The sequence below is a fragment of the Molossus molossus genome, unplaced genomic scaffold, assembly GCF_014108415.1.
Source record: "Molossus molossus isolate mMolMol1 unplaced genomic scaffold, mMolMol1.p scaffold_m16_p_8, whole genome shotgun sequence".
NCBI classification, from domain to species: Eukaryota; Metazoa; Chordata; class Mammalia; order Chiroptera; family Molossidae; genus Molossus; species Molossus molossus.
This window is the reverse complement of record NW_023425402.1, coordinates 6,854,951-6,879,952: the sequence shown is the minus strand read 5'-3', so window position 1 is coordinate 6,879,952 and position 25,002 is coordinate 6,854,951. Positions and strand designations below refer to the sequence as shown.

The 25,002-nt window shown below is 54.2% G+C and overlaps 1 protein-coding gene across 1 annotated transcript; it reads left to right on the top strand.

Annotated features, from left to right (window-relative positions):
• The first annotated feature begins 8,367 nt into the window (after positions 1-8,367).
• On the top strand, positions 8,368-21,614 carry TULP1 (TUB like protein 1). The gene is made up of 15 exons (XM_036249482.1): positions 8,368-8,454; positions 8,564-8,612; positions 9,003-9,123; positions 9,295-9,429; positions 10,145-10,297; positions 10,828-10,926; positions 11,000-11,116; positions 11,406-11,524; positions 14,470-14,475; positions 14,570-14,740; positions 14,909-15,021; positions 15,837-15,948; positions 16,022-16,120; positions 19,485-19,656; positions 21,175-21,614. The coding sequence occupies exons 1-15, from the start codon at positions 8,408-8,410 to the stop codon at positions 21,306-21,308; spliced, it is 1,647 nt and encodes a 548-aa protein (XP_036105375.1). The 5' UTR covers positions 8,368-8,407; the 3' UTR covers positions 21,309-21,614.
• The last annotated feature ends 3,388 nt before the right edge of the window (positions 21,615-25,002 follow it).

The window sequence follows — 25,002 nt, the reverse complement described above, 5'->3', positions numbered from 1 at the left end:
TATGCTCAATGGTTAGAGCGTCGGCCTGCGGTCCTGAGAGACCCGGGTTTGGTTCCCGCTAAGGGCACGTACCCCGGTTGCAGTTTGTCCCTGGGCCTGGTTGGGTCCTGCGGGTGGCAGCCACTCGATGTGTCTCTTTCACGATGATGTTTCTCTCTCTCTCTCCCTCCCGCTCTATCTGAACAAAAAAAGGAAAAATGTCCTCGGGTGAGGATAAAAAAAAAACAAAACACACTCTGGGCGAGGCCCTGGCGTGACAGCTGGGAACAGGATGGACGGAGTCCCTGGCCTCACGGAGCTTGCCGTCCATAGCCATCCACAGTGAATGTGGCCTGCTCCATCGTTAAGAGGAGCATGGAGAACTACCCAAGGGTGAGTTACTGTCAATCTTATTTTTTTTATTAAAAAAAGTTTTTAAAATCCTCACCCACGGATATTTTCCCATTTATCTTCAGATAGAATGGGAGGGGGAGAGAGAGAGAAACATCCATGTGAGAGAGACATCAATTGGTTGCCTCCCGTTCACGCCTGACCAACTGGGTCAGGGATCAAACCTACAATCCTGGCATGTGCCCTTGATCAGGAATCGAACCCAATGCCCTGGCCAGTTTGGCTCAGCAGTTGAGCATCGGCCTGTGGACCAGAGTCCCGGGTTCGGTTCCCACTAAGGGCACGTACCACAAAAAAAAAAGAAAGAAAGAAAAGGAATCGAACCCAAGACCCTCCAGTGCCCAGGCCAAAACTCTAACCACTGAGCATACCAGACAGGGCAATTTCCGTCTTTTCTTTTTTTTTTTTTTTTTTTTATCCTCACCCGAGGATATTTTTCCATTTTTTGTACAGATAGAGTGGGAGGGAGAGAGAGAAAGGGAGAGACAGATAGAAACATCGACGTGAAGGGACACATCGAGTGGCCGCCACCCGCACGACCAACCAGGGCCGGGGACAAACTGCAACCGAAGTACATGCCCTTAGCGGGAACCGAACCCCGGTCTCTCTGGACCGCAGGCCGACGCTCTAACCGCTGAGCCAAACCGGCCAGGGCTCCGTCTTTTCTTGAAGGCCTCCTGGAGACTGCACTGTGTTGCAGTGGGTCTCACTCCACGGGCGCAGGCCAGCGGCCAGTTTCCTTGCTCACCTACCGTGGCCCATCCTACCCGGCGCCCAGACTCCATGGCTCCCCCCAGACGCCCTGGTTTGTGTCGGTCACTCTGCTGTGACTGTGAACTGCGCCCCCTCACTCACAGGGTCTGGGATTGGACAGTCCATGACACTGCCACCCTCTCCTCAGCAGCACCTGCACCTGGCACACCCTCCTTCCACACCCTGGGCTTCTTCCCTCCCTGGCTGCTCCTTGCCAGTCTCCTCATGTGGCTCATCCCCACCCCAGCTCAGCCTTCAGTCCCCCTTTGCTCTAACTTCTCCGCCCCCCATCTCAGCCAGGTGTTTGACTTTACAACACGAGCCAATGACGCCTAACTTTATATTTCTAGACCAGACTTACATCCATCCCACGTGGGTGTCCAATTGGCACTTTAAACCTAAATGTCCAACACTGGACTCCTGACCTCCCACACCTGACTCTCCACAGTCCTCCTCATCTCAGTTGCTCAGGACAATGCCTGGGGGTCGCCCTGACCCTTCCTGCCCCACACCCTCTGTGCCTGAGTAGTCTGTCATGTCCACCGCCTTCTCCCCTGGCCACTGCCTGGGGACGGCAATAGCCTTCTTGCTGACCTCCGTGCTCTCCTATAGCTGCTCTCCACCCAAATGCCAGAGGGGTCTTGTTAAAACTTGCTCAAAACCCACCCTGGCTGGTTTGGTTCAGCGGTTAGACCATCAGCCTGCGGTCCAGAGAGACCGGGGTTCGGTTCCCGCTAAGGGCAGGTGCCTTGGTTGCAGTTTGTCCCTGGCCCTGGTTGGGTTGTGTGGGTGGCAACCACTCAATGTGTCCCTTTCACGTCGATGTTTCTCTCTCTCTCTCCCTCCCACTCTATCTGAGTAAAAAAAAAAAACTTGCTCAAAACCCTTTAATGTCCCCAGTTTTCACTGATTAGAACCCAACATTACCTTAACCTCCTTGCTCCCCAGCCCCCATCATACCTCTAGTACCTCTCTGACCTTATCTATTACTGACCCCCTCACTCACTCTGGTCTAACCTTGCTATTCCCCAAAGTGGCCAAGCATGCTCCTACCCCAGGGCCTTTGTACTTACCGTTCAACCTGCTTGAATGCTCTTCCCTTAGACATCATTGTGGTCCCCCCCGCACCTCTTCAGATCTTTAGTCAAGTCTCACCTTTCCTGTGAGACCTTCCCTGATCACTCTGTTCAACTGGCAATCCTTTTTCCTCTCATACTTTTATACTCTTGTCCTGCTTTTACTTTCTGCACCATGTGTATTACCTTTTCACACGTGGCACGATAGTTTAGAATGTCAGCGTTACAAGGGTAGGTCTTTAGTCCATTTTGTTCACTTCCGGGCATCGAGTGCCCAGAACAACACCTGACACTCAGTGGGGCTCGATGAATTTTATTGAATGAGCCCTCATTCTGGGCCCCAACAGCCCCGCTGTCCCTCCCTCCGGCTCCAGCCCCCATCAACCTCTCATGCCAGTCAATCCCTTCCTGGGTTGGGTCTCCTGCCCTGGGTCCATGCAGTGGACTGGCCAGAAATAGAGCTGGTCGCCTGGCTCTGTGGAGCATGGTGGCTTCAGAAGGCAGAGAGTGGCCTGTGCCCCAAGGTGTAGAGTCTGGAGACTACATGGAGAAGAGCATCCCTGAGTCTGCTGGAGGCCACCGTGCAGGACCTGCGGGCCCTTCGGCTCAGACTCACGCTGATTCTGTGAAAAGCCACAAAGTCCCCCAATAGCATCGATGGTCACATTCTACTTTCTAGAGGAGATATTCTCTGTGTCCCCCACAACGAGCCCTCATCTCCCAGGCTATGAACTCCATGTGGGAAACACTGGGTCGGCATCCCATTTCAGCTCCTGCAGCCAGCACCCAGCACCCAGCGGCGCCCATCAGTCAGCAAGCAGCCGAGCCCCTCGTGGGCCACCGTGGTGCCACCTCGGACCTGTGACAGGCGGCCTGCAGCCTGCTCACCGCCCACCTAGGAGACCCTGGAAAGTGACTTAACCTTTCTAAGCCTCCTTTTCCTTTCCTGAGAAGCAAGGATAAGACATTGGCACCACGAGTCTAGGTTCGCTGAGAAAACTTCCCTTAGAACAGTCTGCTGGGGTGCTGGGCACCAGGGAACTCCAGTGGACGACAGGACCCCGGACGACCTTGCCGAGATAAAGCCGACAGAAAGTGGTCGTGACCCAGCTCAGGACTATTTTCTATTTTGCAGCAGCCTGAGCTCAAGAGCTCCCAGCTCTCTGACAAGCCCACCTAAACAGACCCTTTGCGATGCAAATTTACTATTTTACCAGATCAAGAAAATGAAGTTCAGGGCAAGAGGCTCTGGGGGTGGGAGCTTGCCCAATGTCACAGCTACACCTGGTGACGCAGGACTCTGGGGACTGTCTCGGGGCAAAATCTCCAACTCTTCATCACTACCTCTGTCTTGGGAGAACGCTCCTTTCTTCACCTTTGCACCGCGCAGGCTGAGCCAGGGAGACCTGGGTTCGAGTTGCCCAGGGGCTCAGGCCTCGGGGCTCAGGCCTCGGGGCTCGGGCCTCGGTTTCCTGGTCTGTGAGCTGAAGGTGAAGGAACGTGCTGCTAACATTGGCAGTTCCCTCGTCCTGTGCCGGCCCGCGCTGAGCACTGTACATGTACAAACCCCTTAATTCTCACAACTTCTGTAGAGTCAGGTGCAATTACTGTCAGGTGCAATTTACAGGCTAGAAAACAGAGACATGGAGAAGAGAAATAATGGGCCACCTGCTTTTCAAAGGTCCCATGGGGACTCAAGATAACACAAGTAAATACCAGGCACAGGGCAGTTCAGTGGTATGGCTCCACCAAGCACCAGCTGTGTGACCCTGGGCAGGTTACCTAACTTCTCTGAGCGGCAGACATGCAAGTGTGCTGTGAGGATGAATTGAAGGCATTGGGCACATGGCAGGAGTCATTATTTATCACCATCAGCATCATTGGCGGTAGCAAATCTGTCTTCTGAAAGTGGATTTAATTTTAGCAGACAGGTTAAATTCACATGGAATTGAGTCTGGTGACTGATGCCAGTGATCAAGTTGAGAAATGTTAGTTTTAGACCAAAACAATTATAGAGCCCCAAGCCTAGTTTTCTTGGGAGAAAGGCCTGGTGTACTGGTGTCAGATTAGAAGCTACTAGAGGTTATCTGTGTCAGGGTCATGCGGGAGGCAACCAATCGATGTGTCCCTCTCACATCAATGTTTCTCTCTCTCTCCCTCTCCTTCCCACTCTATATGAAGATAAATAGAAGAATCGTCAGATGAGAATTAAAAAAAAAAGTAATTGCATTCAAGTATACAAAATTTGAATACATTCTCCTCGAAAATAACAAAAACAAATGTTGAAAGATTTTTAAATTAAAATTATTTTTCACGTTTTCAAAAATGACTTTCTACACTTGCTTTTAGCCAAAGGCCAAGAAGCAATAACAGTAACTTTTCTTTTTTCTTTTTTTTTTATCCTCACCCGAGGACTTTTTTCCATTTTTTGTACAGATAGAGTGGGAGGGAGAGAGAGGAAGAGAGAGAGAGGGAAACATCGATGTGAAAGGGACACATCGAGTGGCTGCCACCCGCACGACCAACCAGGGCCGGGGACAAACTGCAACCGAGGTACATGCCCTTAGCGGGAACCGAACCCGGGTCTCTCCGGACCGCAGGCGGACGCTCCAACCGCTGAGCCAAACCGGCCAGGGCGTGACTTCTCTAATAGATTCAAAATTATGCATTAAAATTAAAAGGCAGGCCCGGCCGGTGTGGCTCAGTGGCTGAGCCCCGACCCATGCACCAAGAGGTCGCCCGTTCAATTCCCAGTCAGGGCACATGCCCAGGTTGTGGGCCTGATCCCCAGTGGGGGGCATGCAGGAGGTGGCCAATAGAAGTTCTCTCTCATCGATGTTTCTATCTCTCTCTCCCTCTTCCTTCCTCTCTCTCTAAATCAATAAAGAAAAAATATATAAATATAATAAAATTAAAGACAAATACAGTTTATAATTAATAAATATCAAAAACTTAACCAAATATAAATGGTTTGGGAAATGTAATTCCATCTTATTAAATATTTTTAGAACTAGTTCCAAAATAGCATCCAATGCCCCGTTCAGTGCCAGGATGGAGAACTGCTACGGTGCTTCACACGGTATGTCCGACCTCCATACTGAACAGTACTGTGAGCAGGTTAACCTGGTAAAATGCCCCTTGCCGGCCATGTGCACTGTTGTGAATACCGTGCTAATTCATGAGAACCTTCAAAACACAGACGAAGCAAGAAAATAGACACTTGTTATACAAGTATCTTCCACATCCGTGCAACCCAAGAGGAAAGGTCTGAGAAATGAATTTATCTTCTTTCACTTAAGAGCTTCTCCTCCCCACAATCCAAAGCTGTGTCCATCCCTGCCGTCCAGGGCAGACAGACAAGTTTGGTTTGGAGAACCGTGGGCAGGAGGTGTTCCCTGGGGCCTGGCAGTGTTAGGATGTCAACCTTTAGGGTCACACTCTACAAAGTCAGTGCTGAGCGCCCCTCCCGCCCCCCACACCTGTGGTTCTTAGTTATGTATTTGTTTGGATTTCAGATCCTCAGGGCCACTCGTCCCGGTCAAGGCGGAGGCACTGCTCCGTGGGGTGCCGCTGCTCCACGGGGTACCACTACTCCATGGGGTACCACTGCTCCATGGGGTACCACTGCTCCGTGGGGTGTCACTGCTCCGTGGGGTGCCACTGCTCCATGGGGTGCCACTGCTCCATGGGGTGCCACTGCTCCGTGGGGTGCCACTGCTCCACGGGGTGCCACTGCTCCACGGGGTGTCACTGCTCCATGAGGTGTCACTGCTCCATGGGGTACCACTGCTCCGTGGGGTGCCACTGCTCCATGGGGTGTCACTGCTCCATGGGGTACCACTACTCCATGGGGTACCACTACTCCATGGGGTGCCACTGCTCCATGGGGTGCCACTGCTCCACAGGGTACTACTACTCCGTGGGGTGCCACTGCTCCATGGGGTACCACTGCTCCGTGGGGTGCCACTACTCCGTGGGGTGCCACTGCTCCACGGGGTGCCGCTGCTCCACAGGGTACTACTACTCCGTGGGGTGCCACTGCTCCATGGGGTACCACTGCTCCGTGGGGTGCCACTGCTCCACGGGGTGCCACTACTCCATGGGGTGCCACTGCTCCATGGGGTGTCACTGCTCCATGAGGTGTCACTGCTCCATGGCGCCAAGTTCTTTGCTGCCTAGAAACATTTTGCAAAAGCTGTGCCTTAAGCCTGGACATTCTCTTTCCCATCTTTGAAATCCTTCAGGTCTTGATTTAAAAATTCCCTCTCAGTCAGCTTTGTCTTCTAAATCCAGACTGGGTCCCTCCTGCTATTCTTATGGACTCCAGTTCTTTCCCTTTGGCATGTATTACAATTACTAATTAGATCATTATGACTAAGTGTGTATTTCTGTCTTTACTATCTTTGTCACAAGAATGTGAGCTCCGTGAGAGCAAGGACCACATCCTTTTGTCTGTCACTGAGTGATCAGTGACTGGCACATGGTGGGTGCCCAGGAAATATCTGTTGACCAACTTCCAGCTGTGAGTTTCCTCGCCTTTCATACCAGTGTTAATGTCTACTTCATAAACATTATTCTGAGGGTGGCGGGAGATGGCAGCAAGGGGCCCGGCACCCAGTAGGTGGTCAATAAATGCCGTCAGTATTACTGTACATTCAGAGGCACCTGAGGACCGAAGGATCTGGGAGGAGGGGGGTGAGAATGCCACAGAGCTGGTAGGGGTTGTGGGGTGGCACGGGCCTTCCGAGGAGGCGGGCTGGAACAGAGGCGCGCAGGAGGGCAAGGAAGGAGGCAGCAGTAAGCCTGAGGCACCCCTGCCCTTAGAATGGCACAGTGGGGCCAGATCAGGGAGAGCCTTGAGCGCCAACCCAGCACGTTTAAACTTGAGCGTCAGGCAGTGTGGAGCCAGTGAGTGCTTTTGAGCAGAGATGCCCACTGAAGGAGTGGCAGCTAGAAAGGTTAATTATGCAAGTCTGGCTCAGGTGGACCAGGGAAGTGAAGAAAGACAAAAAGCCTGACCCTTTCATTCAATCCCCCTCTCATCCTGTAAGTACAAGATGTGCAGAGGTTAGAGGCAAAGCCTGACCATCTGGATTCCAGCCCTGGCTCAGCCACTCTGATCGGCTGACACTGAGCAAGTCCGTTTCTCTCCCGGGCCTCGATTTCTCCACCTGTAAAATAGAGGTAATCTCCACCCTATCTCACGGGACTCTAGTAATAAAGATGCTTCATTAATTCCCTCTCTCAAAACAATGAACCCCAGTCGTGTGTCAGTTTGCGCTGGAAATGCTGGCCAGACAGACTGAGTGGAAGCGCTGGGGGGGACAGAGCACCAAGCGCTGAGCGCTCCCCGCGTGGTCCGCCTGCCATCTCCTTCAGTCCGCAGGCGCTCCTACTAGGTTGGTCCTGGTATCAGACCCATTTTACAAATGACAAACCAAGGCCAGAGAGGCTCAGTCACTCGGGGACGGTCAGCTTTTAAGTGGCAGAGCGCAGGGCTTGGCCTCAGGGGTGACCATGGCAGAGATGACAGACCTTTGCACACATCTGGCCATTTCCAGCCACCAAGCCTTTATCTGTTCCCTTTGCCAGAGCCCTCTGCTCCTCTGCCTGTGGGGCGTCGCCTCTGGGCTTCGCAGCCCTTGACCAACCCTCTCCCTGGATGTCAATCACACCAACACTACACCTCTGGTCTCTAAACTTTTAAAGACGCATGTCCCCATCAGTAAAATGTATTTAAGTGTACAGCCCCCTCACAGGCATATTTCTTTACAAAGTATACACCTACTTCTGTCAATCCATATGTATTAAATATTAGTAAGTTCTAGTTCTTATTGTTTTATGAAAAATAAAGATACAGGAATTGATCTAATACTTTCTTCCCACACCCCTTTCACCACTGACAAATTACAAATCTGTAACTAACTCAAAGCTGCCGGTGGGGGTCTGGCACAGTGATGACGTCCTCCTCCTGTTGCAGTTCTGACAAAAAGTTGGGGATTCAGCCTCTTCCCTCGTTAGCCTGGGCCCCATGGGTGCAGGGGTGGGAGGCAGGGCACCCTCACAGGGCTGCCGCCCCCCCCCCCCCCGCCAGGGGAGGTGCGGTGGAGTTGAGCCCGGATTAGCGGGGCAGCGGGGGGCCGGAGCTGCAGGGCGGCCACAGAGGGGGTGTGGGTAGGGACCGCGCCATGCCGCTGCAGGACGACACCCTCCGGGAGGTGTGGGCCTCCGACAGGTGCGGAAGGTCCCCCGCTGCCCACCTGGACCCTGGGGGACCCAGAGGGAGGGGTTGAGAGGGGCAGGAAAAGGGGAGGGAGACGGACTGATTCCTTTGCCACCCACAGCGGGCATGAGGAAGGCGGGAGCCCCGAGGTCCAGCGGCGCCCCAAGCAGGTACGTCACCCCCACTTGGAAAGGAGGCAGAAAGATCCCCACACTGTAAACCGACGCAGGGTAGGGGATGTGGGAGGGGGCAAGACCCTTCAGCAGCGTCGGGGCGGGGGCGGGGGCGGGGGGGGGGGCTTCCCTGGAGTTGTTTTATTTCGTTTTGAGGATAGTGGCATTTGGGGACATGGAGTATCCAGGGGAGGATTTCGGGCTTTGGGGCATCGGAGGCAGCCGCGATGCGTGGGAGGGGTCACTCTTCCTCACCCCGAGAAGAAGGCTGCAGCCCCTCCTGCTAATCAGCGGTTATTCCTGGCGGCTCAAGGGATTAGAGGGTGGCAGCCCTGGAGCCCCGTCTCCGGTCTCCTTCCTCTTCTTCCTCTTGACCTCTCTCCGCAGCGAGCCCGAGGACAGAAGTTAAAGAAGAGGACGGAGGCCCCTCATTCCCCCGGCCCGTCGGGGTCCCAGCCCAGGAGAGCTGGAGGCGGGCGGGGAGCGGAGCCCGGGGGCGCCCCCCAGGGTGAGGGCGGGGGGGGGGGGAGCGGGGGCGGCCCGGAGCTGGGACCAGGGGACCGGAGCGGGGAGCGGGGCAGAGGTGGGGTGCGGGTGGGGAGGGGTGAGGGCGTCGCGTCCACCGCCTGGGGCGCGGTCCGAGGGTGCGGCGCTGCCTGACCCGCGCGTGTCGGCTCAGCCGGGTGGACGGGGCGGCCGCGGGAGGAGCCCGCCCCGGAGACCGTCTACACCAGGTTCCTCAGGGACCCCGAGGCCAAGAAGCGCGACCCCCGAGAGACCTTCCTGGTAGCCGGAGCCCCGGGCGCGGAGGACGGTGAGAGGAGGCCCGACCCGAGGGCGGCGGCGGGTGGACAGGGACGCGGCCGCTTGGGGACAGCGGAACGGAGAGGCAGGCAGCTCGGAAGGACAGCCTCCACCTCTCTCAGCTGGTCTTTGAGCCAGAAAAAAACACACGTTATTTATTTATTTTTCGGTACATGCCCCTAGCGGAACCGGGCCGGGCCTCTCTGGTCCGCAGGCCGAGGCTCCAACCGCTGAGCCAAACCAGCCAGGGCGAAGCATTCGTTATTTTTGTCGTTTTTTCCCTCGTTTTCGGGGTGGGGAAACTGAGGCACAGAGAGGTTAAGAGTTTTGCCTTAAACTGTAGTTACAGCTACAGGCCAGAGGCAGCCGGGTGGGTCTGGCTCAAGCCCAGGAACTGCGCAGAGAGCGGTGGAGAAGGGGAGCCGGAGACGCGGGGATGGGGGGGATGGGAGAGAGAGAGAGAGAGAGAGAGAGAGAGAGAGAGAGAGAGCGCCTCATGAGAAGGGTATTTTCCCAGAACAGGACTGCCAAACCCCAGCATCCCACCTCCAGCCCACTCTCCGAAGACTTGGGGGTCACCCCATTCTTTAAGAAGTCACTTCTTTCTTCCGGTTGCTGTTCCAAAACGAAAGTCCCCCCCTGTCACTCACTCACCTCTTCCACCAACTGGAGGGGCAAAGCTCCCCGGATAATGCGCCCCACTTATGAGGATTTTCTACCTACAGAGGAGGAGGAGGAAGAAGAGGAGAGCAATGAAGATGAAGAGGAAGAAGAGGGGGGAAAGAAAGAGAAAATCCCTCTGCCTCCCAAGAAGCCCTCTAAAGAGAAGGCTTCTGCAGGCATCCAGGAGAGGAGGGCCAAGGCCCGGGGTCCAAAGGGTGGGTGTCCAGAGCATGGAGGGGAAGGCACACACAGGAAGAGCTAGCTGCCCTTCAGGGGTCTGGGTCTCACTGCTACAGAGGAGCTGAGACATCCAAGTTACCCAGCGCCTGCACCTGCTCCTTCCTTCTCCCCATGGTCCTTCGGGGAACAGATCAGCCTGTGTCCCCCCCTCCCCGCACCCCCATCCCCACCCCCTCCATCCCCCCACCCAAGATGCTCTGTGGGCCAGAGAAGTCAGAGAGTTGGGGGTTTCTTTCTGATTTTTCTTTAGTTCTTTCTAAAACCCAATACGAATGATTGTTAATTTACCTAACAGCATCAAAGTGATCACAGTAAAAATCAGTCAGTGAAAATATGCTGTGGTGGCTCCCTGGCCTGGGCACCTCATCCCTAGGTATCACGGTCTGGTCTAAATGTGCCCTTGTACTCAGGGTTGGAAAGGAGCCAAGCAGAAGGAGACTCTGTACTTTCTGGTCAGGGCTTTGGCCTCCCTGGGGACTGTCTAACCCCCACCTTTCATTTCCAGGGGGCCCAGGAAGCCCTGCACCCCCACCAAAACCTCTGCGCATTAAGAAGAAGGTGCCAGCAGGGGAAGGGTCCAAGACAAGAAAGACAAAGAAGAAAGGTGAGACTGGTGTCTGGAAGAACAAGGGACTCTGGGTGTGGTGGGGGTGTGACCCTTTCACGTGCACACGCAGGGTCTGGGGAAGCTGACAAGGACCCCTCAGTGAGCTTGGCCAGAGTGCAGAAGATCCCAGCAGCCTTGTTTCTGGTTGGGGACGATGGCCCAGCTGAGAAAGCTCTGAAGAAGAAAGGTGGGTGGCAGTCGCCTCTGGTGCCATGACATCAAGAGGCAGTCCTGGGGGTGGGGAGCTGGTCACGGTGGGTTCTAGAGTCAGAAGACTTGTGGGGGCATCTTGACCACCATTTTAACAGCTGTATGACCTCAGGCAGGTGTCTGACTTTCTAAGGCTCTGATGATAGTAATACAGGGTTACTCTCTTGTGGTTGGGGGAAGGGTCCGGGTGAGACATGGCTGTCAGAAACACTGCAAACCATGAAGTACTCCATCAGGGTTAAGAGGCTTATCCCTCTCTGTTCCAGGCATTCCCAAAGGCTCAGAAGAGGAGAGGAAGGAGGAAGAGGGCGAGGAGGAAGAAGTGGCAGCGGGGGCGACCAAGAACAGCAATCAGAAGGGCAAAGCGAAAGGAAAAGGCAAAAAGGTTGGATCTCAGGGGGGAAGGGGACTCAGATACCTACAGGGAGCAGAGGCAAGGGCCTGGTTTGGGGGACTAGAGTATGGGACCTCATGGGCTGGGGCCAAGAATCTTGGCTCCCCCTCTGGTGACAGAAGATGAGGACAAAGGGCACCAGACTCATGAGAGCAGAAGAGGCAGTTGCGGGGTCACCAGGTTGGCATTGACCACCCTGGGACTTTATGTCTTCTGGTCTCTAAGCCTCCCCTCTGCAACTAGAGCTACCCCCACAAGAAGAGACACATTTTCTGGCCCCTGAAGGTGGTACACACAGGCCAGCAGGCACATGTGTCCACACCCTTGGGCACACTGACAGATAGCCAGCTGTTCAAGGTGTTAAAATGTTTCCACCCTACTGCTCTGAACTTCCCAAGTGCTTTCTGCTACCCACCCAGGACCTCCCAACCTTCCAGCAACTAAAAGGTTAACACTGGCTATCAGGGGCCTCCAGGATCCTCCTCCAGGCCCACCAATGTCCATTCTGGATGGGCATTCTCCATGGGCAGAGCAGGTTGTTAAATGTTTTGAATATTGCTTTTACAAACTCGGGCACCAACATGCACAAACTCAAGTAAGCAGGAAAGAGAGATCTAACTGGAGAGAGAAAGTGATGAGGGTCTTTGAGAAACTGGTTTCCATGAGCGGACAGATTGCCATGAGGGCAAGGCCAGGGTCTTCACTATGTGGGTTTGTTCATTTGTTCAGGTGTGGTCAGGTCTTGGGGGCTGATTCACATTAGCCAAGATCACCAGATACTGATGTATAAACTGAAAGGGCAGTTTATTCTGTCCCAGGAGGAATAGAACTGAAGGCAGTACAGCCTCCTATACAGTAGGCCCTTGAAATTCACAGCAGTAGAAATGTTTGAATAGCTCTGGCTATATCCAGATCACATTCCAAAGATAGCCTTGTGATTCACAAGTTTTTCTGGAGCAACCTAGAGTGGAGAAGAGATGCTCACCTGCTGCAGGCTGAAGGCCCGCTGCAGCGTCACCTCACACACACTGCACACCCGCCCTCAGCAAAAATGCCCAAGCACAGCGCCCAGGCTCACAGAGCACTCGGCCCTCGCAGGCACTCTCCCAGGCTGGAGTCCCTTCTCTCCTCTGCTGGGAAAGGGAGGGTCTTCGCTCCCAGTATCTTAAGGGCTAAAACATGAGGGCAAAGGGCACCAGGTTTGTGGGAACAGAAGGTACGATGTAGGTCACCAGGCCAGGTCACCCTAGAATTTAATGCAAACAAATTGTTAGTTTTACCATGAGCAAAATGCACTTAGTCATTCATTATATTAACATGTGTTACCGTATAACAAACCACCCTAAAATGTATTAAAACAACAAAAATATATTTTCTTAATTTCCACGAGTCAGAAATGTAGGACCAGATTATCAGAGCAGTGCTGGCTCAGGGCCTTCTGAGGCTGCAGTCAGGGTGCATCTGGGTCTGCGGTCCTTCTGGAAGCTGGACGGAAGTGGAAGATCCACTGAAATGGTTCGCTGTCCTGGTTGTTGGCTGGAGGCCACTCACGGGGCTGCTCGAGTGTTCTTCTGACATCGCAGCCAACTTCTGCCAGAGCCCAGTGGCCAGAGAGAGGGGGGGACAGAGAGGAAGAGAAGCCACGGCATCTTTTGTGACTTAGCCTTAGAACTGACCACCCCATCACTTCTGCAGTAACTGTTGGTCACAAAGACCAACCCTGCTAGTGTGGGAGGGGACTGGGGTCAATTTCAGGAGGCAGGGACATTGGGGGCCATCTTGGAGGTCGGCTACTACATTGAGTATTTACTATATGCTCATGATAATAGTGGTAGCTTACACTTCTGCTGTGTTGTGTGCTTAGAACATCAATTTTTAACCCTTTTCATGTCACGGCACACAAACTAATTACTAAAATTCTGCAGCACACCAAACAATATATTATATATTTTGCTGATTTGAAAATAAAATTAGGCATAATTTTGATTCATACACACCAGGAGGCTATTTTTGTGTTGGCTGTTGTCACCTTTTAAATCTGAGGTCAGTGTCCCTGACTAAATAGTGAGGTAGTGCATGTTTTAAGAATTTTTGCATCACACTGGTTGAAACCCGCTGGCTTAGAACAGGGCAACTGATACCTTCAGCCTCACCTCCGTTCACCCCTGAGAGTGTACTTACAGGAAGGACGGTCTTTCTAAAGGCTCTGGATCCAGCCAGTGTGGCTCAGTGGATTCAGGGTCCTCCCGTGGCTGAGAGGTCGCCCATTCCCGGTCAGGGCACCTGCCTAGGTTGTGGGCTCCATCCCCAGTAGGGGGCGTGCAGGAGGCAGCCGATGGATATAGCTCTCACATTGATGTTTCTATCCCTCTCTCCCTTCCTCTCTCTCTAAAAAATCAATACAAATATATTTTTAAAAATAACAATAAAACAAAAAATGTTTTAAAAAAATAAAAATAAAGGCTCTGGATCTAGCAGAAAACTGGGCAGCATTAAATCCCAGCTTCACCTCTTACTAGCTATGTGAACTTGGGCAAGCCCCTTAATCTCTCTGAACCTCAGCTTCCTCATCTATAAAATGGGACAGTTAGTTAGCTCAGTGGATACTGTTAAGAGGAAAAAATTGGTTAGTTTTGAAAAATGCTTAGAACTATACCTGGCACATTGGTAAACTTTATAAGAGTGTTTGTTAAAGGTACAGACTAAATAAGTTCTGTCCCAGGGATTCACCCCCAGCCTACCTACTTTTTAGATGTAAAAACTGAGTCAGGGCACTTAGCAAACGGACAGGTAGTGGTGGAAGCAGGATTTACAAGCGAAATGACATGATAGTTAAGTGCAAGCCGCCCAGACCCCCCAGAGCCCCCAGAGCCTGCTGAGCTGCTGGGAAGCTGGGCCGGCCCCTCCAGCGGGCCTCTTTGTTCTCTCCCGCACAGAAAGCGGTGAGTGGCCCCGCCCGCCTGCTCAGCACTGGGGGCCTTCCGAGGGCAGGGGAGCTAGCGCTCTGGGGCTGACGCACCCTCTGCCCCCACCCAGAAGGAGGAGAGGGCCCCGTCCCCACCCGTGGAAGTGGGTGAGCCGCGGGAGTTTGTGCTCCGGCCTGCGCCCCAGGGCCGGACGGTGCGCTGCCGGCTGACGCGGGACAAGAAGGGTATGGATCGGGGCCTGTATCCCTCCTACTTCCTGCACCTGGACTCGGAGAAAAAGGTGGGTAGGGAGCAGGAGGGCGAGGGAAGGAGCCGGGACCCAGGCTGAGGGAGGGTCTGCGGCCAAGATGTGGGGAGGAGCTACAGGGCACCCGGGCGTTCTCCTGCCGCCGTCACCCACCCCCTTCGCCACCCGTCTTCTCTCTCACCTGTCGCCACCTCTCCCCAGGTGTTCCTCTTGGCTGGCAGGAAACGGAAACGGAGCAAGACAGCCAATTACCTCATGTCCAGCGACCCTACCAATCTGTCCCGAGGAGGGGAGAACTTTGTTGGGAAGCTGAGGTGGGGCTGGGGGGATCCGGGCAGCAAGAGGGCCATGGCCGGCCTTCTCTGCCCCCTGTGTCTGCAGAGTGCCCACCACGTCGGACACTCTGGCCCGGGGCTTCTCGCACGTTATATGGACCATGGGGACCTGGTTAAAGTGGTTCAGTGGGCCTGGGGTGGGGTGGGGGGGACGTTTGCAGTCCTGCAACCACCCGGGTGATGCCCACACTGCTCCCCCAGGGACCTCACTTGGAGTAGAGGCTGAGTCCCACAGGCAGGACCTGGCTGGTTCAGGTTGTGTTCCTAGCACCTGCACACAGTTGCTACTCAACAAATATTTACTAAGTGAATAAATGAACAAATACTTGGCACCTACCCTGTGCTATGTCTCCCCATATATCTCATCTAATCCTCACCACAAATCAGAGAGGTGGGGGCCAGACCCCTGAGTCAAGCCTTACTTCTTTTATGTATTTAACAAACATTTACATAAGACCTGTCTATGTGTCAAGCATAGTTCTAAGTTACTTTCAAATTATAACCCATTTAATCCTCTTGTCACAAATTAAATGAGGTAAATACTGTTCTTATACCCATTTTGCAGATGAGGAAGTTGAGGCTCAGATCAGTTAAGTAACTTGCCAAAGGTCACACAGTAAGAAATGGAACTGGAATTTGAACGCTGCCTGGGGCAAGGGACACGAATTGATCAGTCCTAAGACACTTTCACCCTCGATCAAGGAAGGAGCTCATCAAATTGCTTGGCTGGGAGGGTCTTGGAATAGGGGCGTGGGATCCCCTTAGCCCCGTCCCCAGCTCCACCCTGCTTGCAGGTCCAACCTCCTGGGGAACCGTTTTACCGTCTTTGACAGCGGGCAGAACCCGCACCGCGGAGGCAGCGCTGATGTGGGGAGTCTTCGGCAGGAGCTGGCAGCTGTGATCTATGTGAGGTTCCACCTGTCCCCGGGGCAGGCCCCTCCCCTTGCAGGGGCTGGCCTAAAGCGCATCTCCCTCCCAGGAAACCAACGTGCTGGGCTTCCGAGGTCCCCGGCGCATGACGGTCATCATTCCGGGCATGAATGCTGACAACGAGAGGGTCCCCATCCGGCCCCGAAATGTGAGCCTTGCACCTCCCAGACCCCTCTCCCTCAAGGTCCTACTCCCTAGGTCACTCACTCCGGTGGAGCTGGGGCGGCGGGAGGGAGGAGTGAGCTGGTCCAACACCCACCTCTTGAGCACATTCCACCCTGCAGTGCAAATTCATTCTGGCAACTTGTGGAATGAATTTGAGGTTTTTGTAATTGAATTCACTGAGACAAGCATAATGGTTTGGGTGTTTGTTTGTTTGTTTTCTTTATTGATTTTAGAGAGAGAGGAAGGGAAAGGGAGAAAGAGATAGAAACATCGATAAGAGAGAACATCGATTGGCCGCCTCCTGCACGCCCCCCACTGGGGATCAGGCCCACAGCCTGGGCATGGGCCCTGACCGGGAATCGAATGGCAGCCTCCTGGTCCATAGGTCGACGCTCAACCACTGAGCCACACCGACCAGGCGTAATGGATTTTTTTCTTAAGTTTACACCAAATCATCCGTTTATATATTCAGTCAACACACACGTATTGAGTGTCATTATTCTAGGCACCTGGAAGACATCCGTGGCCAAAACAAAGATCTGCCCCCGTGAAGCTGGCATTCTGGGAGAGCAAGGCAGTAGATCATAATTGTGAGAAAGAAGTAAATTATATAGTATGTTAGAAAATGATAAGGGCTATGGGGAAAAAAGAAAAAGTTGGAAGGGGTTAGAGAGACGAGAAGTGTGTGTGTAGGTTTCAAGATTAAATACAGTGTTCAGAGTGGGCCTCAAATTGAAAAGTTGGTTTGGCCCTGGCTGGTTTGGATCAGCAGTGAGAGCATCAGCCCACAGACCAAAGGATCTTGGGTTTGATTTCCAGTCAAGGGCACATACCTTGGTTGCAGGTTCTATCCCCAGTTGGGGTCCTGCAGGAGGCAGCCATTTGATGTGTTTCTCTCACATCAATGTTTCTTTCTTTTTCTCTCCCTCCCTTCCACTCTATCTAAAAATAAATAAAGCCCTGGCCGGTTTGGCTCAGCGGTTAGAACATCGGCCTACGGTCCTGAGAGACCCGGGTTCGGTTCCCGCTAAGGGCATGTACCTCCGTTGCAGTTTGTCCCCGACCCTGGTTGGTCATGTGGGTGGCAGCCACTCAATGTGTCCCTTTCACGTCGATGTTTCTCTCTCTCTCCATCTCTCTCTCTCTCTCTCTCTCTCTCTATCTCTCTATCTCTCTATCTCTCTTCCTCTCTCTCCCTCCCACTCTATCTGTACAAAAAATGGAAAAATGTCCTCTGGTGAGGATAAAAAAATAAATAAAGAAATAATAAAGAAATAAAATAAATAAAAGCACTAATGTTGAGACCCTATTCCCAAACTTTTCTGATTCAGTTGGTCTGGGATGATATCTGGACATCAGTATTTATTTATTTATTTATTTATTTATTTATTTATTTATAGAGGAAGGAGAAAGGAAGAAGAAAGAAAGAAAGAAAGAAAGAAAGAAAGAAAGAAAGAAAGAAAGAAAGTTGAAGTTTGAGTAAAGTCTTGAAGGAGGTGAGGGAGCAAGCCTGCAGATATCTTGAAAAAGATCATCCAGGCAGAGGGAAGAGCCAGTGCAAAGGCCCTGAGGCGGGAAGGTGCCTGATGGGTTTGAGGAACAGCAGGTGGCCAGTGTGCCTAGAGGGGGAGGTGAGAGTGAGGGGCTGATAGGGCTTGTATAACTGGTTTTTACTGAGAGAAGCAGGAAGCCAGAGTAGGGTTTTGAGCAAAGGAGTGACATGATCTGACTTATATTTTAAAAGCAAATGTATGTGTGTGTGGGAGGGGGGTAAGATGGAGAGATGCCCTACAGAAAGGTGCTTTCTTCAGAGTCAGTCCCATGCTCTTCTCCTTAGCACTGAGGGTCAGTTGAGCCCAGGGTTTCAGACACAGAATGACTAGCATGGCCCATACTCACAGTGATGTCACTTTACTTATTTACAATGAAAAAATGATGTCCCGATGAGCTGACCACACATCATCCTTCCCTGCTGGAAACTCACGGTAATCAGGCCAGCCAACCCATGGGCCACCAGCCATGGAAGGTCCTGGTCTAGGGGATCCTGTGGGTCCCGCACTTGCTCCTTCCAGGCCTGGAATAAACACCCATGTCCCACAGAGGCAGTGTCTCCCGAGTATTTGGGCTCTGTAAGAACAACCCAGTGCTGCTTTGGGTCTCTCTTCCTCATCTCAGTTCATTCATTCTACAATCATTTATTAAAACCAGGCACTGGTGCCCTGGCTAGTTTGGCTCAGTGGTTGGAGTGTTGGCTGCAGACCAGAGAGTCCCAGGTTTGGTTCCCGCTAGGGGCACGTACCAAATAAATAAATAAACAAACATTTTTGCATATGTTACTAAAAAAAAAAAAACAAAAAACAAAAACCAGGCGCTGGAGCCCTGGACAGTTTTGCTCAGCAGTTGGAACACTGGCCCGTGGACCAAAGAATGGCGGGTTTGATTCTGGTCAAGGTCACATACCTTGGTTGTGGTTCAGTCTCCGACTCTGGTCGGGGTTGTGCAGGAGGCAGCCAATCGCTGTGTCTCTCTCACATTGATGTTTCTCTCTCTCTCTCTTTCTCTCTCTCCCTCCCACTCTATCTGAAGATAAATGGAAAAATATTCTTAGGCGAGGATTTAAAAAACAAAAAAACAGGCACTGGAGATCCAAAATCAACACAACAGTTACCATCAAAACCATATCTGATATTTATTGAGCATTTACTCTGTTATAGAACGATCTAAATAACACTTCATGTGCTAGTAACTTATTTAATCCTCATAACTGGGGGAAACTGAGGCACAGAGACATTACTCAAACATTGTGTCTGCCCTTAGAGTGTCTAACTCTGTCCTCTACAGTGCAGTGGGAGAAATAAGAGCAAGGTGTTATGGAAGCATAGAGCTAAGATAGTTAAATCCGACATGGGGTCAGGAAGGCTTCTTGGAGGATATGATCTTTTTTTTTTAAGATTTTTAAATTGATTTTTAGAGAGAGAGGGAGAGAGAGAGAAAAACATCAATGTGAAAGTGATACATCGATCAGCTGCCTCCTGCAATCCCACCATCTGGGATCTAGCCTGCAACCTGGGCATGTGCCCCTGACCACAGTCCCTCGATGCCCAGTCAGCTGAGCCACACCGGCCAGGGCAGGAGGACACGATCTTGAGTAGACTCACTCCAAGCCATGAACATGACAGGTGGCGAGGAAACTCGGGAAAGAAATATCTCAAGCCCTGGCTGGTTAGGCTCAGTGGCTGGAGCGTCAGCCCGCAGGCATAGGTCCGCAGGCCCTGTCCCCTGTCAGTCCTGAGATATCTTGCCCACCCCTAAATGTCCTCTCCCCAATATTTCCCCTGGCACCCCAGGCCAGTGATGGGTTGCTGGTACGCTGGCAGAACAAGACACTGGAGAGCCTCATTGAGCTGCACAACAAGCCACCTGTCTGGAATGAAGACAGTGGCTCCTACACCCTCAACTTCCAAGGCAGAGTCACACAGGCCTCGGTCAAGAACTTCCAGATTGTCCATGCTGATGACCGTGAGTATCTGAGGGTCTAGACCAGGCTGTTCCCCACCATCTTTAGGACCCCAACTTAGGCCTTTCCCCACCATCTCTCTCTCTCCCTGGAGCCAGAACATCTAGAAAGATTACTCTCTCCCCCAGGGGCATTGACACTGTGCTCCCAGGAGCCTCAGGTATTCCAAAGAGGTGTCTTGGGGCTCATTATTCCATGCCCTCAATTTTAGCATTGACCAGAGTACTGGGGTAGAAACTGGGATCTTCCAGGTAAGACTGTGTTGAAGGGAGAGTTAAGCTGCTGGAGTTTGAAAACCACTGATAACCCGACCCCTTTGTGGGTCAGGTGCTGAGATTCAGAGAAGGCAGCCCTTACCCAGTCTCTCATCTCCTTCATCTGTTACACTGGCCCTTTTACTCCACACTGAAACAGAACTTCTATGTGCCAGGCACTGTTCTCAGGCTTTACAGATATTGAATCATTAGATCTTTTCAACAACCCTGTGAAATAGGTACTCACTATTATTACCCCTATTTGGCAGATGAGAAAATGGAGGAACAGAGAGGTTCAGTAACTTGCCCAAAATCATACAACTAGTAAGAGGTAAAGCTGGAACTGGGACCTAGGTAGCCTGGATCCAGTGCCCAGGTTCTAACTCCTTTAGACCTTTAGGAGTAGGGAATATTAATCAAACATTTCTGCGTTCCTACTCTATTGTCTTCTCTCAGATGAGGCGAATGGCCTGCCCTTGAAGACTTAGGGGACACAAGATGTACCCATAATATAAATAAGTAAAAATGTCCATGTTACAAGCTTGGGGAGAGGTCCGCACTAGGGTAAGGAAGCTTGGGAAGGTATCTCCCAAGAGACTCAGGTTCCCAGGGCTAGCTAACACTGAGCAACTTCCCCATCCCCCACTAAATCCTAGAGATGTGCCCCCAGTGTCACCTGTCCCCCGGCCTTGGGTAACTACTCTCCAGATCACATTTCTGGTGGAGTCTAGTCTGATGAGGTTGGGGGTATTTTTAGCAACTTCCTGTCCCTATGGAGGCTGGGGGAGGTGTTGGGGGCTGAGTGAGGCCACTGGATGAGGAAGGGAACCAGGGAGTTAGTCATGGGCTTGAACCAGGGGGTTAGTCAGGTGGTCTAAAATGGGATTTGGGGTGGGTTGGGGGCATGGGGGAACGAGAATGGAGTCAGAAGACAACAGAAAAGTTGGCAAGGGAGGAATCTAAGTTTGGGGAAGTTTGACAGGTTCCTATACTTAAGTGGCGGTTGCATGCATAGCCCTGGGCAGCAGAAGATAAGGCAGAGTCCCTGTCCTCAGGGGCTTACAGTCTGATGGATGGTAAAGCTGCAGGTGGGGCAGGTGGGGTGAGATAAGGAGAGGGGGATGGGTGAAGGGTGAATAACTGAGAAGGTGGCTGAGTATCGGGCCAAAGCAAGGGAGAGAGACTTCCCCAATGCTGAGGGCATTGATTGCTAGGATGGGGACCTGGGAGGTCTCTGAACGCCCTCACCCTTGTGTTTGTCCATAGCTGACTATATCGTGCTGCAGTTCGGTCGCGTGGCCGAGGACGCCTTCACCCTAGACTACCGGTACCCGCTGTGCGCCCTGCAGGCCTTCGCTATCGCCCTCTCCAGTTTCGATGGGAAGCTAGCTTGCGAGTAACGCCAGCAGCCCCCAGCGTCCCCACAGCCCGCCAGGGTCGGGGAAAGGATTCAGTGGAGGCTTGCAGGGTTCCTTCACCAAAGCCCCCACTGAAGACTCCTCCTTTGTTGGGAGCTGACCCCTACTGTCTTCAGGTGACCTCCACCCACCCCCCCAGCCTGGCACAGGCCGAGGGAGGGGAGGAGCTCAGGCGGCGGGTCCGAAGCAGATGAAGAACATCTGGAGTTGGAGCCGCACATCTGGTCGCGGAGCTAGCCTGTGCCGCTTCACACACACACATGCACACACACTCCCCCCCCCCCCCCGCCCCAGTCACTTCCTGTCCAGGATCAGTAGTCAGTGTTGTTTTAACCCCCTCTGGGACCGTGCTAGGGCTCCGAGGAGCTGGAGCTGGCTCGGAGGAGGCAGTGGGTGATGGGGGACGAGGGCCGGGTACGCATATCCCCAATAAAGCCGCGTCCCAGGCCCAGCGGAGCAGTGGTTTCTCTGCGTGCGGAGGACGGGGCGGCGGGAGGGGTCCGGAGGGCGGGCTGGAGGCCTCCTTCCCCGCTCCCGCCCAGGCCCCCGGCGCTCCCGCGTCCCCTCCCGCGTGCCCATCGCCGGTCCTACCGAAACTCGGCGAGCTCGCCGTGTCAAGACGCCCCCCGCAGGGGCCCCGGGGAGCCGGGCCGAGAGGGAGGGCCCCGGAGGTCCGGGAAGAGGGGGAAAGGGAGAAATTCGAGAAACAAGCCTCTCGGGGAGAACCAGACAAACCGGGTCCGGGCAGGGCGGGCGCAGCCGCCAGGGCGGGGCCGGGTCTGGGCCCCCGGAGTGGGGGGCGGGCTCTTAGGCAGGAGAGGCAGCTCCGCCTCGGCGGCTCTGGACTGGGTTTGGGGGGTAGGGAACCCGGAGGCCCGGGCGTTCGGGCTCCACGGGGCTCCTCGTGACGCGGCACCCGGACCCCGACATCGAAGGGAGTCCGTTCTACAAGCCGGAGCTCCGCCCTCGGCCCCGCCCAGGCCGGAGCCCCAAATTCCGGTGGGGGACTGGGTTTAGGCCCGGCGTGCAGGGAAAGGTTGGGAGCGTGGCACCCGCGGGCGAGGAACCGGGCTCCCGGGCGCAGGCCGGCCGACAGCGGTCACGGGTAGCCTAGCCCGGGGTGGGCTCCTGGAGCACCCGGTGGGGGCGGGCCCGCGCGGCCCCGCCCCTCCCGGCTAGTGCCCGCCCCCCTGCGCGCCCCGCCCCCTCCTTCCCCACAGCCCCCACCCCCCGCCGGGCTCCTCAACACAAACTTTCCGTCCCGCTCGCTCCCTCCTCCGCGCCCAGCGCCTCCCGCTCCTGCCCGGCTCATTCCGCACATTCCGGCCAGCCCCCTCCCCACGACCCCCCTTCCCCGGCCCCCTCTCAACTCCCTCGGGCCCGGCGGAGCGGCCCGGCGGGAGCGCCCCCGCGAGCTCGGACCAGGTAAGCCGGGAGGACACCGGGAAGAGGCCCGGCTGGGAAAGGTGGGTGGTTGGTTGGTTGTGGATTTGGGAATGGGGGGCTACTCGAGGGAGGCTGTGTCCCCGAACTATTGTCCAGCATGAGCCGGAGCCCCGGATTTGGGTGCCGGGAAGTTTAGAGGGAAGGGGGGGAGCTCTCCGGGAAGCCCCGCCCACCCCTACCACCCCGCCGCGACCGGGATGAGTTTGTCCGGGGAGGTAAGGGAGCCGGGAGATCGTCCACGGTGCCATCGGCTGTCCCAACGTCCGCCTTTGGGGTGTCAAGGCTGGGGTCTGGGGGCCGCACGGTTGGGGGGGGTGGCCTGCCACGGAGGCGCTCGTACCCAGGGCGCCCAGTCCGGGCCCCGCTGCCCTTTGGACTCCAGGCTGGCGCTCTCCCGGAGCCCGCCCGGCCCCGGCTTCGCGCAGGCCGCGGGCCCGGCCTCCCGGCGCCCAGGCCGGCTCCTGCGCGCGGCGCCCGCGGCTACGCTAGATTGTGGAGGGTGTCTGGGAGCGGAGCTGCGCGCCCTGGGCGTGTGCCCCCTGAGACGCTGGGGCTCAAGTTCCCTCCAGTTCTGTCGCCTGTGTCAGGGTGGCGGTTAGGAGCTCCTGCCCGGAGCGCTGTGAGCTCCGCTCCAGAGGTGGCTGGATTTGGGGCCTTCTCTTCGACACACTTCCTCAGAGCCCTTGTTTAGACTTCACGTTCGAAGGCGGCTTGTCCTGCCCACCACCTCCACCACCATTGTCTGTCATGCCCTGTATTCCTGCCTGGGGAGGGAAGCGGGGACTACCTGTCTACGTCTGGTTTCCAGCCTAGCCAGACCCTGTCATTGAGACCCCACGCTGTCGCTTTTCTAGGAGAGGGGCCCTGATCCAGGGCTGAGAGATTCTTTCTGGACAAGTGAGAATAGGCCCTGGGGAGGGGCTTCTCAGGGGGCACCTCCCTCTGTGTCTTCCCTCTCTCCAGGTGGAGGCAGAACCAGGTCAGGCCCGGACTTGTAGCTCAGGAGATCAGGGGATAGGGGTTGGAGCCGGACACAGCCCTGAGGGGCTGGTGCCCATGGTGGCTATGTGTCCTGTCTTCTGCGGCCTGGTTCTATATACACCTACATGTTCCACCTCAGGGCAGACACCTCCTTGACCTGAATGCTGGGGGCAGCCTGAGGCAAGGAGGGAAATTCAAAGTCCTCAAAAGCTGGAGATTTAGGATAATTATGTCCTCCTCCCTTCCAGATATTTGCAGTTCCTTTTCCAAGGGGTGTCACCCCAAGCCATGTTTCTGTGGACCTCTGGATCCCTGCTCACTCTGTGGGCAGGGGATGGACAGATATATCATCTAGGAAACAGGATTCTAGTGAGGGTGACTTCTTGGGCCCTGGATGCCCCCTCCTCAGAGAGAGGCTGGGAGCCAATGGGAGTCTGACCACTTGGGCCTCCCCCTAACCCCCTAGGGAGGGAACAGTAATTGGTGTTAATTAGTGCATTTGGGCTGGGGAATGAGTAGAATGATCAGTGATTGGCAGAACCAAACTGTGTGTGCATGCGTGTGTGCTTGCGTGCGTGCGTGTGTGTCCTGGGTCCTGCTCCTGCCTTCAACCAGTTGAAATATTAAATATGCCAGCTGAAATATTAAATATGCCAGTTGAAATATTAAAACTAGAAGGAAACATCTCAACAGAGGTGGTCAAGATACTAGATATCTGGTTCCAGCCAGACTTCAATCAGCTGTGTCGTCTTGGTGGGCCTCTTTGGGCCTCGGTTTCCTGCTTGGAATAAATGAATCCTCAGGTCCCTTTTCTCTGAGCCCCTCCTGAAGTCTCTGTCTTCTGGTTGGTCAGCCTTCCTTCCTCTCTCATTATGGAACCTGAACCTGGTGGGATCTGGAGAGGGGAGTGGGTGATGCAGTGGTCTTAGAAAGGTGAGGACAAAGCAGGGGGTGACTGAGGAGTAGCTAAACTAGGTGAATATGGCTAAAAAAGTTGCAGGCAAGGGGTCAAGGACAGGGAGGCCAGGTGGAGTTGGAGGAGTGTGCCCCTGAAGTGGCGATGAGACCTGGCAAGGCTGGATGGGATGAGTGGTCAGAGGCCACTTGGATGGCGGGCCTCATGCCTGATTCCCAGAGCCTTCTAGGGGCTCAGTGTTAAGCTGCGAGGGTACAGAAGCCATCAGCCCTGGCTGTCTCCTCGCTCAGGAAGAGGAGGAGAGCAGGGGCTTCGGCTCATAGTGAGGAGGAT

What these genes read in the sequence shown, in the direction of transcription:
- TULP1 (XM_036249482.1), top strand. Translation starts at nt 8,408, where the DNA reads ATGCCGCTGCAGGACGACACCCTCCGGGAGGTGTGGGCCTCCGACAG. An exon ending in CAAGGCCCGGGGTCCAAAGG is followed by an intron (nt 10,298 to 10,827) that starts GTGGGTGTCCAG and finishes TTTCATTTCCAG; the next exon opens with GGGGCCCAGGAAGCCCTGCA. An exon ending in GATTGTCCATGCTGATGACC is followed by an intron (nt 19,657 to 21,174) that starts GTGAGTATCTGA and finishes GTTTGTCCATAG; the next exon opens with CTGACTATATCGTGCTGCAG.